The 16995-nt window shown below is 39.9% G+C and overlaps 1 protein-coding gene across 8 annotated transcripts in view; it reads left to right on the forward strand.

Moving 5' to 3' along the window:
• The window catches only part of COPB1 (coat protein complex I subunit beta 1), a 32192-nt gene extending 16824 nt beyond the window's left edge, over positions 1-15368 (forward strand). For all 8 annotated transcript variants that reach the window (XM_021005411.2, XM_078148615.1, XM_078148617.1 and 5 more), the window contains 12 exons: positions 866-973; positions 1062-1208; positions 2589-2734; positions 4248-4344; positions 5891-6051; positions 8181-8301; positions 8912-9139; positions 9261-9440; positions 11400-11544; positions 13238-13357; positions 14048-14193; positions 15010-15368. In XM_021005411.2, coding sequence (XP_020861070.2) covers positions 866-973; positions 1062-1208; positions 2589-2734; positions 4248-4344; positions 5891-6051; positions 8181-8301; positions 8912-9139; positions 9261-9440; positions 11400-11544; positions 13238-13357; positions 14048-14193; positions 15010-15111 — 1701 coding nt within the window. In that variant the 3' untranslated portion in view covers positions 15112-15368. The remainder of the gene's footprint in view (positions 1-865; positions 974-1061; positions 1209-2588; positions 2735-4247; positions 4345-5890; positions 6052-8180; positions 8302-8911; positions 9140-9260; positions 9441-11399; positions 11545-13237; positions 13358-14047; positions 14194-15009) is intronic.
• Positions 15369-16995: the final 1627 nt, after the last annotated feature.

The following is a 16995-nucleotide window of genomic DNA, read 5'->3' on the forward strand; positions in this document are numbered from 1 at the left end:
AAGGGGGGGGGGGTCTGGGTCCGTGCCCTCCATAAAGGAAAGCTTTGGGTGGAATGTAGTGCTCCATCCTCCAGCCCTCCTGATCAGAGGGAGAGGAGACTGAGGGAGTACAGAGGATGTGGAGTGTCCAAAGTTTCAGGACCCGTTTGGGGTTTTCTTGGCAAAGGTACTGCAGTGGTTTGCCATTTCCTTCTCCTAGCTGCCCTCTGGCACATAGTACAGGCATAATAAATGTTTATTGAATTTGAATCGAGCTCTTTATATTGCCACTACCTGTTAGAGCCCTGTACATAATAGACACTTAAATGTCTGTTGAATTGAATTGAGTTTATGCCAATTCTAAAATACAGTATTCATGCCCTAGAAGTTTGTTTTCATCTCAGATGTTACCTAGTTTGCTGATATTTGCCTTTCTCTACTTTTGATTAAGTAGGCTCTAATTAATTGAGATTTTATTCTATAACGTGTAAAGATAAACTTTCTTCCTTTAGCAGTAATCTTCTTCATACTTGCAGTTTACTTAACATTGTTACATACAGACATTTAGGATCTGAAGGACTCTTAGAGATTATTTTAGAGATTAGCCCCTTAATTTTACAGATGAGATAACCAAGTCCCAAAGTAGCCTGATGATTTGTCCAGTATCACACCGACAGGGTCAAAGCAGGAGTTTCTGGACTCCTTATATGGTGCCCTTTCCCTCTGTGACATTGCTTCTTTAGTAAAAAGATACCCATATTTTGAACTTTCTTGGAAAATATTGACAAGAATGCATACGCACTAAAATTCTTAGTTTCCATATTTGATCTATGAAAATGTTTCTTTAAAAGGAAAACTTCTTAAACAGAGTTCTTGTTCTTTCTAGGATCTGGTTATGGACATCTTGAGAGTGTTGAGTACTCCAGATTTAGAAGTGCGAAAGAAAACTCTGCAGTTGGCACTAGACCTTGTGTCTTCCAGAAATGTGGAAGAGGTAAAAGAAAGCTCCGATTACCATGTTCCATTCACTGTAATATACTTTAATGTATGACTTGGGGACTTATCTGTATTCGATTTTGTAGCTAGTGATTGTCCTGAAGAAAGAAGTGATTAAAACCAATAATGTGTCGGAGCATGAAGATACTGACAAATACAGGCAGCTCCTTGTCCGCACGCTGCATTCTTGCTCAGTTCGGTTTCCAGACATGGCTGCAAACGTCATTCCGGTGGTAGGTGAAATCTGACTGTCTCAGACAGCTGTTTCCATTTTTATATTTCCAGTGGGCACATTGTCCGACTCCTCTTAAAGGGAGCAAGGAGAATACCTGCCACTAACCTGCGCTCTTTCTGAACAGCACAGGTAGGGAGCTATATCCTCAAGCCCCACAGCCTTTGACTTAGAATTATGTTTACAATTCATCTTACTGATTCAGTAAGCTTGGTTTCTCAGCCTTCAGCTCCTCCTAGATCATATTGAACAACACATGGAAGCAGAAATGAGCAGGGAGCCTAGAGGTTCTGAGATGCTGCTGAGAAATGACGGTGCTGGGATGCCATGGTAGCATACATGTCTGCCCCTGAGAGCATCGCTGTTGTTACTGCCCACAGAGGCCATAGAACGTTAGGGCTGGAAGGGACATCCTCTTCCTTTGGTAATAATATTTCACTACGTTATCCTGATTCATCAGCAGATGATTAAGTTGTACTCTGTATACCATTATAAAGGTAATAAATATTGCAGATTTACTTTAATATCTTTTAAGAAGGTTTCCATCGAAAGGTGTTTTTAAAAAAGTTCAGTACTTAGAACTGTACGATTCAGTTATGTGGAAAATTCACTCTGAGAATCTATGATTCTCTGAAATTTTATCTTTTATGTCTTGGAACTTTTGGCTCCTAGTGTGATTTCATTTTCATTTATGACATTATAGAAATTCATCACAGTATTTGAGTTGTAAATTGGCCACCCTTTTATAGTGAGTGAGCGGTAAGAAAATGAGTAATGCTTTTTCCCCAACAGTGAATACACCCAAAAACAATATTTTACCATCAGTGCCTGCTTTCAGTAGTTATGTCAAAGAAATCCCACTGAGCACAAAATGAATGTTTGTATCCTTATGGGACCATGGCATTGGCATGTGGGCAAGAGCAGTGGCTTTAGAGGAAGAAGACCGAAGCAAGGCCTGCTCCAATACTTGCTGTGGGACCTTTTGCCTTCTTCACCTGATAAAGCAATTCTTTGGAGCCCTAAGACCTGGGTTCAAATTCTGTTCCTGCCATTTTTTTGCCTATGTGCCCATTAACAAATGTCACTCTTCTGAGCCACAGTTTCTTTATCTGTATGGTAAAGAGTCTGGAGAAGATGAATGATCCTGAGAAGAGTGCTGTGTCAATCTTGGGGGGGGCCAAAGGGGTGGAATGTGGGACTGGTGAGTGAGCCATCTGTGCTTACTACCACAGGGTGCTGTCCTGGAACACAGTAGGTGCTTAGTAAATGCTTGCACACTAATTCCTTTGAATTAGCTGGCTTCTGGCTTGGGCTCTTTCTTCCGGAGTTATGCAGTGGCTGCTGTTGGTTTTTTGTTTTGTTTTGTTTTGTTTTGTTTTAGCTAATGGAGTTTCTCAGTGACAACAATGAAGCAGCGGCTGCTGATGTCTTAGAGTTTGTCCGGGAAGCTATTCAGCGGTTTGATAACCTCCGATTGCTTATTGTTGAGAAAATGCTTGAAGTCTTTCATGCTATTAAGTCTGTCAAGTAGGTGTAAAATCTTCTCAAAACAATAAACTTAACATTTTGTCTCTTTTTCTCTTTGAAGGTTTTAAGAATCAAAATAGATAATAATAGCAAATCCAGTGGAGGAGAATGATTTAGGGTAAACTGTCCAGAGAGGACCAGTGTCATTTTAGTGAATCCATAATTTCTAGGGGGAAAGAGTCATGATTTAAAGAGTTAGCTTTTTCTTCCCCACCTGGCGTCCTTAGAAATGTAATGAAAACTCAAGTGTGGACAGTAGATAGATGGATTGATGGATTCGTATGTGTGATATTAAATATCACTACTTTTCCAGTATCTTTATATATACATTTATATATATATATAAACTTTGTATGTGTTAGGGAGCAGAAATAAAGGGGCAAACTTTATCTAAAATTATGTCCCTTCATTAAAGTAATCTGTTGCTAATAAAGGATTATTAGATCTGAACTTTACTTTATTTAAGTACACATGACAATGCACCAAAATAGGATATCCACCCAGTAAAGAGCAACTGTAAAATGACAGATTTGTATCATTAATATATTACGCCAGCATTTATGTCGGTAGACAAATGCTGCTTCCATGATAAAGGAAAAAAGTCATGGCAAAGTGCTCCCTACGTACCATTATACTATCATATTATACAGTTCCTGTCATTTACCTATTTCTGTTTCTGATCAAGTATGATGAAAATGTTAATGAAGATTCTGTTTGGGACTTGGGGCACATTGGCAAACTTGGCTTCAGTTCCTTCCTCTGTAAAATGAGGGTGAACTTTGTAAACAGTATTGTTTCTCAAGTCCCTTCGGCTGTAAATTATACAGTTCTGTTATGATGTATTTCTTTGTTTCAGGTTAAGAGGTAAAACAAGTATTCTGTAGGCTTCTCTCTACTCCTATATATTTTTCACAGTTTATTACAAATTGGTACCTTGCATCCCTTTATTGTCTACTGTCCCATGCATAAAATTAACTCCTTTTTGATAACTTCAGAAGAGTAATATTTTTTGTTCTAAAGTAAAATAGCATAACCTTTCAGAGCGATGAAATATAACATGATAGGACTAAATATATTTATTCAGTTTTAGAAATAGAAGGAACCTCAGGAATCTTCTAGTCCAACCCCCTCATTTTTCAAATGAAGGAAATAAGGCCCAAACATTCAGTGAACATGCCCAAGGGTAGATAGGCAATAATGGAAGGAAGCCCCCTCCAGAAAACACTTTTGAAATTTAATTTTTACTCCTGTTTACCATTTGCTCTAATAACATTTTAGAATGAGTTTTTAGTGCTTAATTGTGAAAAAAAACATGATTTTCTTGCTAATCTTATAATATATGGGTAGACTCCAAAGAAATACAATCTGTGTATATATAGAGGGGAGAGAGAGAACGCATGCACCTTCTTTATGGTGTTGCCTGTCTTAAAATCTAAGTTGAGATCTTTGTTACTGGGACTAAATTCATTTACTGGCTCAGGGTTCATAGTACACCTGTTTTTTCTTCCTTTAGAATTTACCGGGGAGCTTTATGGATCCTGGGAGAGTATTGTAGTACCAAAGAAGACATACAGAGTGTGATGACTGAAGTCCGCAGGTCCCTGGGGGAGGTATGTTTTTGATTAGCAATTGTATCAGATATAAAACTTACTTTTGTACATTCATCAGTGATGTGTTTTATCTAACTAATGCCAAAGTGAGGGAAAGAGAAAGCCATGTGATTTAATTGGTCTAAGGATCTTCTGGCAAGGAACTCCCTGTCCTGATGCAGGTGAGCATCTTCTCTGCAACTTCTGGTCCTAGAGTGTGGCCTGACTGAGCAGGGCAGGCAAACACACGGCCCGTAATGCAGTATGCGTGGCCTAAGCCAGACTAAAATGTCGTTGGGAAGTGTTTAACAAGAGTGACTCAATTTTTAAAACTGAGGCATTGTATATCTTGAAGAGATCTTCAGGCATGATTCAGTGGCCCCTGTTTCTATTTGAGTAGGACACTTGGCCTAGAGCATCTAGAGAGTAAATGATTTGCCCAGGATCACAGAGCCAGAGGCAAGACTTAGACACAGGTTTTTCTGACTCCAAAGTTACCTTTGTAGCTACATGTCGCCTCTCCCAGGACAGATGATGTGGTACTGAAAAATGTTTATGAGGTTTATGGACCGTTTGAGGCTGTAGTTCTGAAGTTCACATACAGATGTTAAGATGGAAAGGCAGATGCTTTTAGTGAAGCCCAGCATAGTTTTCAGTATAACAATGGAATAGTCCATAGCTGGGAGTTGGAGGTCTGGTTCTTACTTTGGACAAGTCCCTTAACCTTTGTAGGCTTCAGCTTTCGCATGAGAGAGTCTCAGGGTCCCTTCAAATTATTAATTTCTTAGATTCCATAAAAATGGAAAATTGTATTTAATACTCATTTTGTGTTAGAAAGATTTACTAGATTTAGTTTTTTAAAAAAACCTGGGCTGGAGCTGATCACATCTTAACTATGTGACCTTGGGTGAGTCATTAATTTCTGGTCGTAAGTCTCCTTATCTATAAAATAAAGAGGACTCGATGAGAGGTGTCTTCTAACTCCAACAGTCTGCAAGTTAAGAAATTCTGCCACCACTGCTCATGAATTGTGTGACATTAGAAAAATTCCTTGTTCTCTCCTCATCAGTAAAATGAGAATAATAATACTTAATACTACCTACCTCAAAGAGTTATTAAGATGGAATCAGTTACTACATTTCATAATCATAATACACTATATAAACATAAGCTATTATCTAAAGTTGATAGGAAATGTTCAGATGATGAAGGTAATATTGACGGCTGGACAGATTGACTTTTCTTGAGACAAGTAAGTATTACTTGTGATCAATATTTCAAGGGAAGGAAAGAAAAAGAGGTAAGATGTGAACTTGAAAGACATAGGAATATGTGGAATTGGAGTATATTACCATGAATTATAGTTACTAGGAAATAACTTTTTCTTTCCATTTAAAAATGTTCTCTCTCTTTAAAAATTATACTTCCTTTCTTAGAGCAGAGCTTACAGTATCTCCTGAAGTGATTAAGTTATAAAAGCATCATCTAAAAGGAAGAGTATGACGCCAGCTTCATTATTTCTGTGGTGGAAGTTGTTGCTAGAGTCATGTTTCTGGTTGATTCTTAGATCCCAATCGTGGAATCAGAAATAAAGAAAGAAGCCGGTGAATTAAAACCTGAAGAAGAAATCAATGTGGGGCCAGTTCAGAAACTGGTAACCGAGATGGGTACTTATGCCACTCAGAGTGCTCTCAGCAGTTCCAGACCAGCCAAAAAGGAGGAAGACAGGTAACCAAGTCAACCTGGACTCTAAGAATAGATATTCTCTCCTTCATAAAAACCCATCGTGCGGATGATGAAATTGAGACTCAGATATGAAGTCCTGAAAGGTTTATCCCCCTCTCAGGTGTCTCTAGGAGATCACTGACATTGACTCATTTTCAGGTTGAAGACCCTCGTGGCATGAATCCATTGAGGGTAGTTAGATTTTGTTTAACCATCTCATAATGCTTGGGTTTTAACTCCTCATTAACCATTTTTTCCTATCCTTCTTAATTCAAAGATATAATGCTCTTTGCAGAAGGGAACAAGCACAAGTAGAGTTGAGTAGTTCAGCCAGCGCACCATCACCTGTCATCATCCCATACTCCCTAAGCAATAGTCATCCCTTCTTTGATCCTCCTCTTGCACCCAACATAGCCTTAAAAAAGATGCTTTTTTGCTATCCTTAGCATTCGTTAGCAACCTCAGTCCATTCTGGGATTTAGCAGTCCTGATGCTCTTCTTACCGGACTCTCTTCCTCTTTGTTATTCACCCTCAGTTAATGGCCTCCACAACCAACGTGTGTACGTATCTTTTCCAAATATGACTTGTTCCCCGTTTAACTACATCAGTTGCTTTACATAGTTCTCAATTTTCATTCTCGTGGGAGTCATTCTATTTCACATCTTTACACTTTCATTCTTGAGAGCATCCCATCCTTCTTCAGCTTCATTCCCTTGTAAAATAATAGAACATTGAAACCTTTCTATTTTTCCTTGAACCTTTTGAAAGCCTGTTCTTTAAGATCTCTAGTCCCCTTTGTGCAACATGGATGGCAGTTGGGATTTAGTGTGCCTTGGGTTTCTTCTTTGTGCCTATTTTGTCATCATAATCTGAATTCTTTTGTTTCCTTGTCCATTTGGCTCTTGGCAGGTGATACAGTTAATTATAGAAAATATCATTTCTTCTATGTCATCAGAAAAAAAAGTTTTATTTATTTACATTTTACTTTGAAAGCTGTAAGATATTTTACATATAGTTTATAAAGTACATGCATTTCTCATTCAATCCAATCTCAGGCAGATAGTAAAACTTATTTTGATTTTGCAGATGAGAAAACTAAGGCTCAGACTATTCACTAGTTGATAAACTGTCAAAGGATATGAACAGGCAATTTTCTAAGGAGCAGTTGACATGAAAAAATACTCTAAATTGCTAATAGTCAGAAAAATTCAAATTAATGCAATTCTGAGGTTGCAGCTCGTACTGGATATGTTGGCATTAGTACATAAAAGTTGTTGGGAGGGGCTGTGGGACAAAAGGCACATGAATGAAGACAGTGACAGTGGCACTACAAATGGTCCAGCCTTTCTGGGAGCCATTTGGGAGCTATGCCCCCAAAGGCACTAAGTGCTACCTGCCCTTTGACTCAGCTATTCATAGGCTTGTATCTCCAAAGAGAGCAATGAAAAGAGAAAAAGACCCTTACAAAAATATCTAGAGTGGTTCTTTTTGTGGAGGCAGAGAACTAGAAACTCAGGAGATGCCCATCAGCCTAGCACTGCCTGCACAAGTGATGGCTATTGTGCTGTAAGACATGATGACTGGGGTGGCTTCACAGAAACCTGGGAGGACTTGTATAAACTGATACAGAGTAAAGGAAGCAGAACCAGAGAACAATTTATACAGTAACAACCTTGTAAAAATAAACACAACCTTGGAAAGACGTAAGAACTCTGACAAGGGTAGCGTCCAACCACAGTTCCATAGGACCAATGATGAAGCTTGCTGCCCACTTCCTGATGGATGGGTGAAGAGTTCAAAGATGCAGAATGGGATATATCTGTTTCTGGCCAACATGGGAACTGGTTTGGCTTTATGCTGCCTATTTGTTCCAAGGGTCTTCTCCTCCTCGCCCCCCATCCCCTACTTGGGAGGAGAAAATAAATGCTTATTAATTGAAATCAAAAGTTAAAAGACAAAAGAAAACAGGCTCTGAGAGTTCATGCATCAAGGACATGGCAGAGCCCCAGTAGAAACACTGTCTGAAAAAGCGGAAGCACAGGAAACAAGAGCCTTGCTCCAAGGGGCTTAGAGTGTACCAGTGGGCGTGTTTTTTACCAGCTTTAGGCTACCTCTTGTTTCTTTCCCTCAGGCCTCCACTTCGAGCATTCCTCCTCGACGGGGACTTCTTCGTCGCAGCCTCCCTTGCCACAACTCTGACCAAGATCGCCTTGCGTTATGTGGCCCTGGTTCAGGAGAAAAAGAAGCAGAATGTAAGTCCATCCCCACAGTGGTCATTGAGCAAAAGTTAGCATGTGTAAGGTCCCAGACCCACCCTCAAGCAACTCAGTCTAGAGGAGGAAACAAGTAACTATGAAAGAAGGCAGATTGTGACGTGTGCCCTAAGAGGGTGCAAGCACAAGCTCATGGGCATTCAGAGGAGGCACACAGAGCTTCTGGCTCAGGGAACCAGAGAAGCCTATTTGGGAAGGCTGGGAGGAGTTGTACTATCAAAAATGACAAGAGTGAAATAACTTTTCACCTGAAAAGGATAGTGTGAGCAAAAGTGGGAAAGTGTGGGATCTACTTGGGGAATGGCAAGTGGTCCAGTTTAACTGGAATATTTAGAGGGGAGTAATTGGAGAGGCCTAGACATGAAGCTTGAGGTCGGATTCTGGAGAGCTTTGAATGCCAGGCTAAAGATTTGAGCATTATCCTCTAGGCAACTGGGATACCAGTTAAAGTTTTTGGCAATTGAATACGGAGAAAAAAGAGGCAGAGGGTAAAGAAGTTTGACTTTGTTTCCTAGTATGATATGTATATTAAAGACCAGAAGCTCTTTATTGGAAGTGAACAACTAAGACAGACTTTTTTCCACTGTAGTCTTTTATCGCTGAAGCTATGCTGCTCATGGCCACTATTCTTCATTTGGGCAAATCCTCTCTTCCCAAGAAGCCAATTACAGATGATGATGTAGACCGTATCTCCCTGTGCCTCAAGGTCTTGTCTGAGTGTTCACCTTTAATGAATGACATTTTCAACAAAGAGTGCAGACAGTCCCTTTCTCACATGCTGTCTGCTAAACTGGAAGAAGAGAAGCTCTCACAGAAGGTAAGGTCCCTCACAGATTGTTCGTGCTGTCCTAGGTGCTTGATTTTTTTTAATCATCATCATGTAGAAGGCAAACCTCTCATCATGCTGAGAAGAGCTCTGTAATGCTTTCTCAATCTAGAAAGAGTCTGAAAAGAGGAATGTGACTGTCCAGCCTGATGACCCCATTTCCTTCATGCAACTCACTGCCAAAAATGAAATCAATTGTAAGGAGGACCAGTTTCAGCTGAGCCTACTGGCAGCAATGGGCAACACACAGAGGAAGGAAGCAGCCGACCCACTAGCGTCAAAACTTAACAAGGTAAGAGAAAGTGACAAGTTGTCTGAATCATCTTTTCTTTAGATCTTTCACTTATGGAATATTTTTGAAAGTTTTTTTCTGTAATTCCAATAAAAACATTTAGAAGTCCTTAGCTGACTTTTGATGTCATTTACTTTGTTACACTGCCCTGCCTGAGTTGAGTCTTTTAACTTGGTTCTTATAGTTTTTGTTGTCTAATGGAATCATTGCGTTCTTTTTGCTCCATTCTTCTTTTTAGGTAGTTCAGTGGAGAATGACTAGTTCATATGGGGAAGCCACTTATTCTCTTCCCAGGTTTTTTAAGAGCTCCAATTACATTTTTTTATCCTTTCATTTTTTTCTTGGTATAGAGTAAAATATTTTTAAAAACCTCTTTTTGCCTCTGGGCTTCTCTTAAGCTATAGTACTTTTTTATTGGTTTTTGGAGTTTTCTATTTACTCATATCTCTGGCCTGGATTAAGGTTCCCTGGATTAAGCCTATGTGCCAGGGCTAGACTTCACCTTTTCCCACAGTCTTTATATGGGGTGGGCAGGCCCACTCTGGTCCTGTCTCTTCTTTTGTCTGGATGGGGTGGCTGGGACAAGGTCCCACCCTCTGCCTGGATTCTGTCTCTGTCTCCTTGTGGCCCCATATGTCTTAGCCTCAGCCCTATTACTGTCTCCTTGCCTGTTGAGAGATGTTTCCATCCCATTCTGTGGCCCTGACAGACCACAATCAGATCTCAGAGACTGGAGATGGTGCTGGTCTCAGGCCTTCTAAAAGGCCTCTTAGTAAATTTACCTGGATACCGAGCTGGCTTTACCTCTTTCTGTGGCTCTGAGTATCCCAAGGGATTCACTGTCCAGCTCTGTCTCCTTGTGTAGTGACTTGCAGAGACTGGCTTTGTCCCCCATTGTAGTTCTGATAGGGCAGGCCCTACCTGCGCTTGCACTGTCTTCTGTATTCTCTGACCCGTCCCCTCTCCAAGGATATACAGACTTCTGGCAGTCTTCTGGTACATTTCTGAACTAGATGGAAGAGGTAACTGGTGTTCCCCTTTGGTCTCTTGATCATTATCTGGTTTCCTGTCCTGGTGCAGTTCTGGGAGAGATGGGTTTTTCTAGGGCCTTTCAAGTCACTATCTTAACTAGAAACCCCTGCACAATGTGATCCCTAATGGATAAGTTAACATCCTTTTGTTAACATTTGTAACCAGGATGAGGAAGCTACTGCATTCATTGGTGCCATTACAAAAAAATACCTTATTTCCATGAGTTCAGTTTATTCGTGCCCACTGTTTCAATATATCCAGAAAACCTGTACTTGAAATTGCAGACACAGAATATGAGAGCTGGACTGGGCTTCAGGGATCTTCTAGTTCAGGCTTTTAGTTTTACAGACAAAGAAAGTCTAGGGCCCAGAGGGAAAATTATTTGCCCAGAATTATACAAATATGGCAGGTTGGGGACTCAAAAGCACATTTCTTGCTTCCTGGTCGGTTTTCTTTCTACTAACATATTCTTTTTTTTCCTTCAGAAAGCAAGAAGTAATCATGATGAGGGGGAATAGTATGTTAGAATTTTAAAACCTTATTCCTCTAGTGTTGTTTGTTAGATATGCGCCACATCTTTTCTCTGATACGGGAGGAGGGGATGGAGGTCTGGAAATCCATTTTAGAACATTCAAGTTATACATTAGTTTGAAATTCTGTTGTAATTGCTGAATAACTTAATTCTCCAAGCCCACTTAGAGAGTAGTTTTAATGTCTTGCATTAATTTCTCACTTAGGTATTCTAGAAAATTTTTATCTGGGGCATTGCACCTACCTTAGAGTAGCTTAAGAGATCCAAACAGCCCTGTGTCAGATGTCTGTTAGGTTTAATCATTTGGCATGCAGATACTTGACGTAAAATGGATATCTTAGAAATCTGGTCATTCGGTAATCTCTTTATTTCTGTTTGGCATTTCTGTTTGGCAGGTTACCCAGCTGACAGGTTTCTCAGATCCTGTCTATGCAGAGGCTTATGTTCACGTCAACCAATATGATATCGTTCTGGATGTACTTGTTGTAAACCAGACCAGTGATACTTTGCAGAACTGCACATTAGAACTAGCCACATTAGGTGAGGACAGATCCTCTACAAGTTACCGTGAGGGAAGAACATACACACTCAATTGGTTATAGAACTCTGTCTTACCCTACAGGAAAGTAGAGGGGAAGGGGATAAGAGAAGGGAGGGCAAATTGGGGGAAGGGGGAATCAGAATCAAACGCTTGTAAGGAGGGGCAGGGTGAAAGAACAGAATAGAATAAATGGCGGGGGGGGGATAGGATGGAGGGAAGTGTAGTTAGCCTTTCACAGCATGACTGTTGTGGAAGTGTTTTGCATGACTACACATACATATATATCCTATATCGAATTGTGTGTCTTCTCGATGTGGGGAGGGGAAGGAGGGAGAAAATTTGGAACACAAGAGTTTTAAAAACAAATGTTAAAAATTGTTCTTTTACATGTAACGGGGGGAAAAATATGAATTAAAAAAAAAGAAAGTTACTGTGGTATCTTAGCTATGAAACTAAAACTTAGCACTTGCTCTCATCTGTTGAGTTGAAGAAATGACAATTCAAATTTGTAGATTTCAGATAACTATATTTATCAAATTCCTAACCTGGGACTTCTTTTACAAGATCAAAATTACATTTTCCTGGGTCTGAACTCCTTTGCAAGATATCTGTCAGTAGCTTACAAAGCTACAATTTCTAGATATATTCTAGTCTTATTTTGTTTATTAAATGACATTACTGAAGTGAACTAGCAAGTAAAGCTTTATCATAACTATGATCTGAAGCCTTTGAGGTGACATTTGGGCTAATGGATTAAATGCTACACTTAACAATCAGAGCTTTGCAGCTCGTGTTTCCTTGAGTCCCTGTTTTCACACTGGCTGTCTTCTTCTGTTTTTGGCATTTGAAGCTAGCAGTTCAGTAAACCTGATAGTTCTGGTGAGTGTAGATTTTTTCCGGGTGTCAGTGAAGGGAACAACTGAAATAGAAGACTGTTATTGTTACTTCACTCTTTTGAACGGTTAATTTGCTCAGTACAAAACTAGGCACCTGTTTGCCCACAGACTTTGTAACGTAGGCATAGCCAAGTAGGGCCTCACCTGTAATGCACGTCACCTTGGCGGGGTCTTTTTTGTTCCTCCTCTTAATCCCTTTTTTCCTCTGCCCTTAGCCTACTGCAGATGCTTGAAGTAGATTACATCCCTGCTGTCTTTCACATTTTGCTTTGAAAAGCAAAAATGTGGAGTATTCCCAGGAGTCTTTTGGTACCTTGGTTGGCCATGTAAGTCAGAAGAGAATGGAAGGAGAAAGGGAGTCTTAAAATACAGGAGTCCTCCATGTCAGCCTTGGTACAGCTTGGGATCTGTATGGAGACCGTTGTATAGTATAGACAATTTGTCCTTGCCTTGTACGGTCAGATATCTCACTTAATTTGGAACGCATTATACCCTTAACATGAGGTCATCTTTGTCAGAAGTTTGAGTACATGCGTTGAAATGAATGATCAGCACCCACCATTCTGGATCTCTGGGACATTCAGATGAAGAATCACCATAAAGTTATTCTTAGGTGCCCAAGTTTTAAAACAAATAGAAATGCACAGATTGCACTTTTAAAATGAAAGATAAACAATGGTATAACTCTAAATATTTCTCCCTTTCTGGTATTATAATAAGCTAAAAACTTAGGCAGTTTGTGTTTTGATGTCTAAGACTTTGCCATATACAAACTGAATTTTTTTTTCTCCTTCAGGGGATCTTAAACTTGTGGAAAAACCTTCTCCTTTGACTCTTGCACCTCATGATTTTGCAAATATTAAGGCTAATGTTAAAGTAGCTTCGACAGAAAATGGAATTATTTTTGGTAATATAGGTAAGACGTCATGCATGTTGTACAATCACAGATGAGGGGCATACATTGTAAAGAAGGGAATCTAAAGAAGGTCTTCTCTAGTAAGTGGGTGGTGCTATGAGATTAAAGATTCTTTGAGGTCATAGACTTTGTCTTATGCTACTTTTGTATCCTTCCCAAAACTTATCTTGCACAGTCCATTAGTATTTCAGATATTTCATTGATATGACCACCAACTCAGGTCATAGTCATTCCATCCCTTAACTGTATACGTGAGTGGATCACCTCCCAAAAATCATTCTGTGGGTTCTAGCACTGCAGTGATCAGCCTTTCTGCCCTTAGCTGACCTGGTCCTTAGGTGACAGATCTACAGTCTTTTGCCAGGCCCATATTCAACTCCTTTCTAGCTTGGGTTGGACTGGCCCACACTTGTGCTCGTGTAGCATAGTCTTTAAGAACCCAAGATTGGGTCAACAATTAGGCATCAGAGGACATCGGCAAAAGGCCGTCACACACATATTAGTTCATTAATGCTGCTTGTTGAATTGCAAAAATGAGGTTAATGTTTAGTGAAAGAGAAATCCTCTTAAAATGAGATCTTAAATTTGTTTTTTGCAAACGTTGAAGTCATATTTTTCATTCATATGAATTCACCTGCCAATCTCACAGTTATGTGGGGGTTTTGTGTGTTTTTAAAATTATATCTGCAGTATATGATGTATCTGGAGCAGCAAGTGACAGAAACTGTGTGGTCCTCAGTGACATTCACATTGACATCATGGACTACATCCAACCTGCTTCTTGTACTGATGCCGAGTTCCGCCAGATGTGGGCAGAATTTGAGTGGGAAAACAAAGTTAGTATGCGGGAAAGTGGTGGGCTTCATGAACTTATTATCCTCCCTACTTTTGGGTTAGTATAGTAGTCAGGAGTTTTCTAGTGAAATCTTTCCCCATGGCAAGTGACAGATAGAGAAAGAGAACTTCGAACTTCTTCAGCCCATTCATAGTACCTAGAAATTAGCATTGGTTAGGCTTACCAAGAAAACTGTCATGTGGTTTCACTTTTCCCAAAAGAACCACTTGCTGTTCTCAGGCATGAGATTAGCAGCTGTATAGTTAGTCTAACTGATCAAAATGTTACAGGCTGTGTCCCAGACAGGATATGAAAAATGACTGAATCCAGTTACTTTAAGGGACTGGATGCAACAGTTTCTTGGAGACATTCATTCAGTCATTACTTCCATCTTTGGCAACTGTTGTAGATGTTCAGCAAGAAGCATAATTCATTTGTTTTTATGAGGTCATTCTCTGTGGAAAAGTATTCATTCTGGCATCCAGTTTGAAAGGAAATGTGAGGAATACAGTTACTCCTCTGAAAGCAGAGATATAAAATAAAATTAAAATAATGCTATAGTTTGCCTTTTAGCAATTATAAATTTTTGCAACACTAAGAGAAATTATTGTGAGAATTTTTTTTCTTTTTAAGATCATAGCATTTTAGACCTGAGACTTTAGAAGTTATCTTAGATCTATTTCCCTGATTTTTTTTTTTAAACAGATGAAGAAACTGAGGCTCAGAGGTCATATAGCCATAGTATAGACCTAGGAATAGACGTTTCCCTAACTCCCAGTCCAGTGTTCTCTTTGATCTTTTTTTTTTCTCCTTACAGGTGACAGTTAACACAAATATAATTGATTTAAATGAATATTTACATCATATACTAAAGTCAACCAACATGAAGTGCCTCACTCCAGAGAAGGTAATACTCTGAATTTGCTGTTGAACAATCTGGGGTGGCTTCCTAATGAGTATCTGCCATAATAAGGATCTATTTAAATTTGATGGCCAATCTAGGTTTTCTTCCCCATTAATCATTTCTTCCCCGTTTTTCTAGAGGCTTTATCTAGAGGAGTCTCTGTGAGAAATTATTTTTACTCTTATCAGGAAATACTAGAAATTACCCCAACTTCTATCTCTCTCTTTCCTGCCCTCTTATTTCCCCTCCCAAACATCCTTCACTTTTGCAGTCACTCTGATATGAATCAGAATGTATCTGCTAGTAAGCATAGTGGTTTCCATTGCAATATAGATTTCATTGGCTTCTGGTTGATGTAGCACTCTTGGCACCTGACTCCTAGGACTCCAGGCCCTGCAAATAAAAGCTTATATGGGATACCTGACTTGCATGCTGAGCCCCTGGGTGAAGTGTTGAAGTCATTGTTGTTTTCTTTCAGGCCCTTTCGGCTACTGTGGCTTTATGGCTGCCAACCTCTATGCCCGTTCCATATTTGGAGAAGATGCACTTGCAAATGTCAGTATTGAAAAGCCAATTCATCTTGGACCAGAAGCCCCAGTAACTGGCCACATACGGATTCGTGCAAAGAGTCAGGTAATGGTTGTCCTTCCTTGTACTGTCTTTGAATGTAGGAAGAGAAGTTCTCTCTAAACATACTTTTTTCACGACTGTCTGCATAGCCGTGTAATAGTTTTGCCTGGTTCCATAGGTATGCAGTAGGCATGTTCTCTTAATAGGCAAGATGGTTAATTCATTTTCATTGTGTACGTTTGGGGACCATCTTTCTGGACGTTATGTGTAAAGCCTCTCTGTGTCTCATATAACTTAATTGAATAGATCCCTTTCCCATAAAGATTGCTGGAGTCCAAGGTTCATCACAAAGCAGAGAATCAGAAATTTTCACGAGGATCTTAGAGATTATCTAATCCAGCATCCCACCTGTTACAAGAATTTCCTCTACAGCATCCAGGTCATCCAGCTTCTCTTGAACACTTCTAATGACAGGGTGCTTGCTAGTTCACAGAGTATCCCTTTACATTTCTGGAGAGCTTTCATTGTTAGAAAGTTTCTTCTTCTGCTGAGCCGAACTCTTTCCCCCTCTTAATTTCCACTTGATGATGATAGGACTTAGAGCTGAATCCCTTCAAAAACATTCCTTACAAGTGGCGAGTCCAGCATCTGCATAAAGGCCTCCAGTTAGGAGAAATTCATTATTTCCTAAGACAGCCTCTTCCACTTTTGAGTATCTCTGATCATTAGAAAGTTCTTTCACTACAGGTAACTCAGCTCTGCCTCTGAGCAACTTCTACCCATAATTTCTGTTTCTGTACTTTGTGGAGAAGTAGAATGAAACTTTCAAATTAATCTTTCAAATATTTAAAGACAAGTATTTCCCTCTTCTCCCAGATCTTCTCTTTTCCAGGCTGTAGCCCTGCTTCGTTACCCTGATCTTTGTATGGCATGGTTTCCTTTTCCATTGGGATCATGGTGGTTTTTGGATGCCCATCAGCTTGTCAGTGTCCTTCCTAAAATGTGATTCCCATACTAGGGCACAGTACTCTGAATTTGGTCTCACTGTGGCAGAATTGTTGTTCATCAGTCACGTCCTATTCTTTGTCACACTGTGGACATAGCATGCCAATACTGTCCATTGGGTTTTCTTGGCAAAAACCCTAGAGTGGTCTGCCATTTCCTTCTCCAGTGGATAATGGCAAACAGCAGTTAAGTGACTTGCCCACAGTCATACAGCTAGTAAGTACCTGAGGTCAAATTTGAACTCAGGTCTTCCTGACTGCAGGCCCAGCGATCTATCCACTGCACCACCTAACTGCCTTGTGGCAGAGATCAATTGGGCTATTG

Source organism: Phascolarctos cinereus, unplaced genomic scaffold, assembly GCF_003287225.1.
Source record: "Phascolarctos cinereus isolate Bilbo 61053 unplaced genomic scaffold, phaCin_HiC Scaffold_9;HRSCAF=440, whole genome shotgun sequence".
Taxonomy (NCBI): Eukaryota; Metazoa; Chordata; class Mammalia; order Diprotodontia; family Phascolarctidae; genus Phascolarctos; species Phascolarctos cinereus.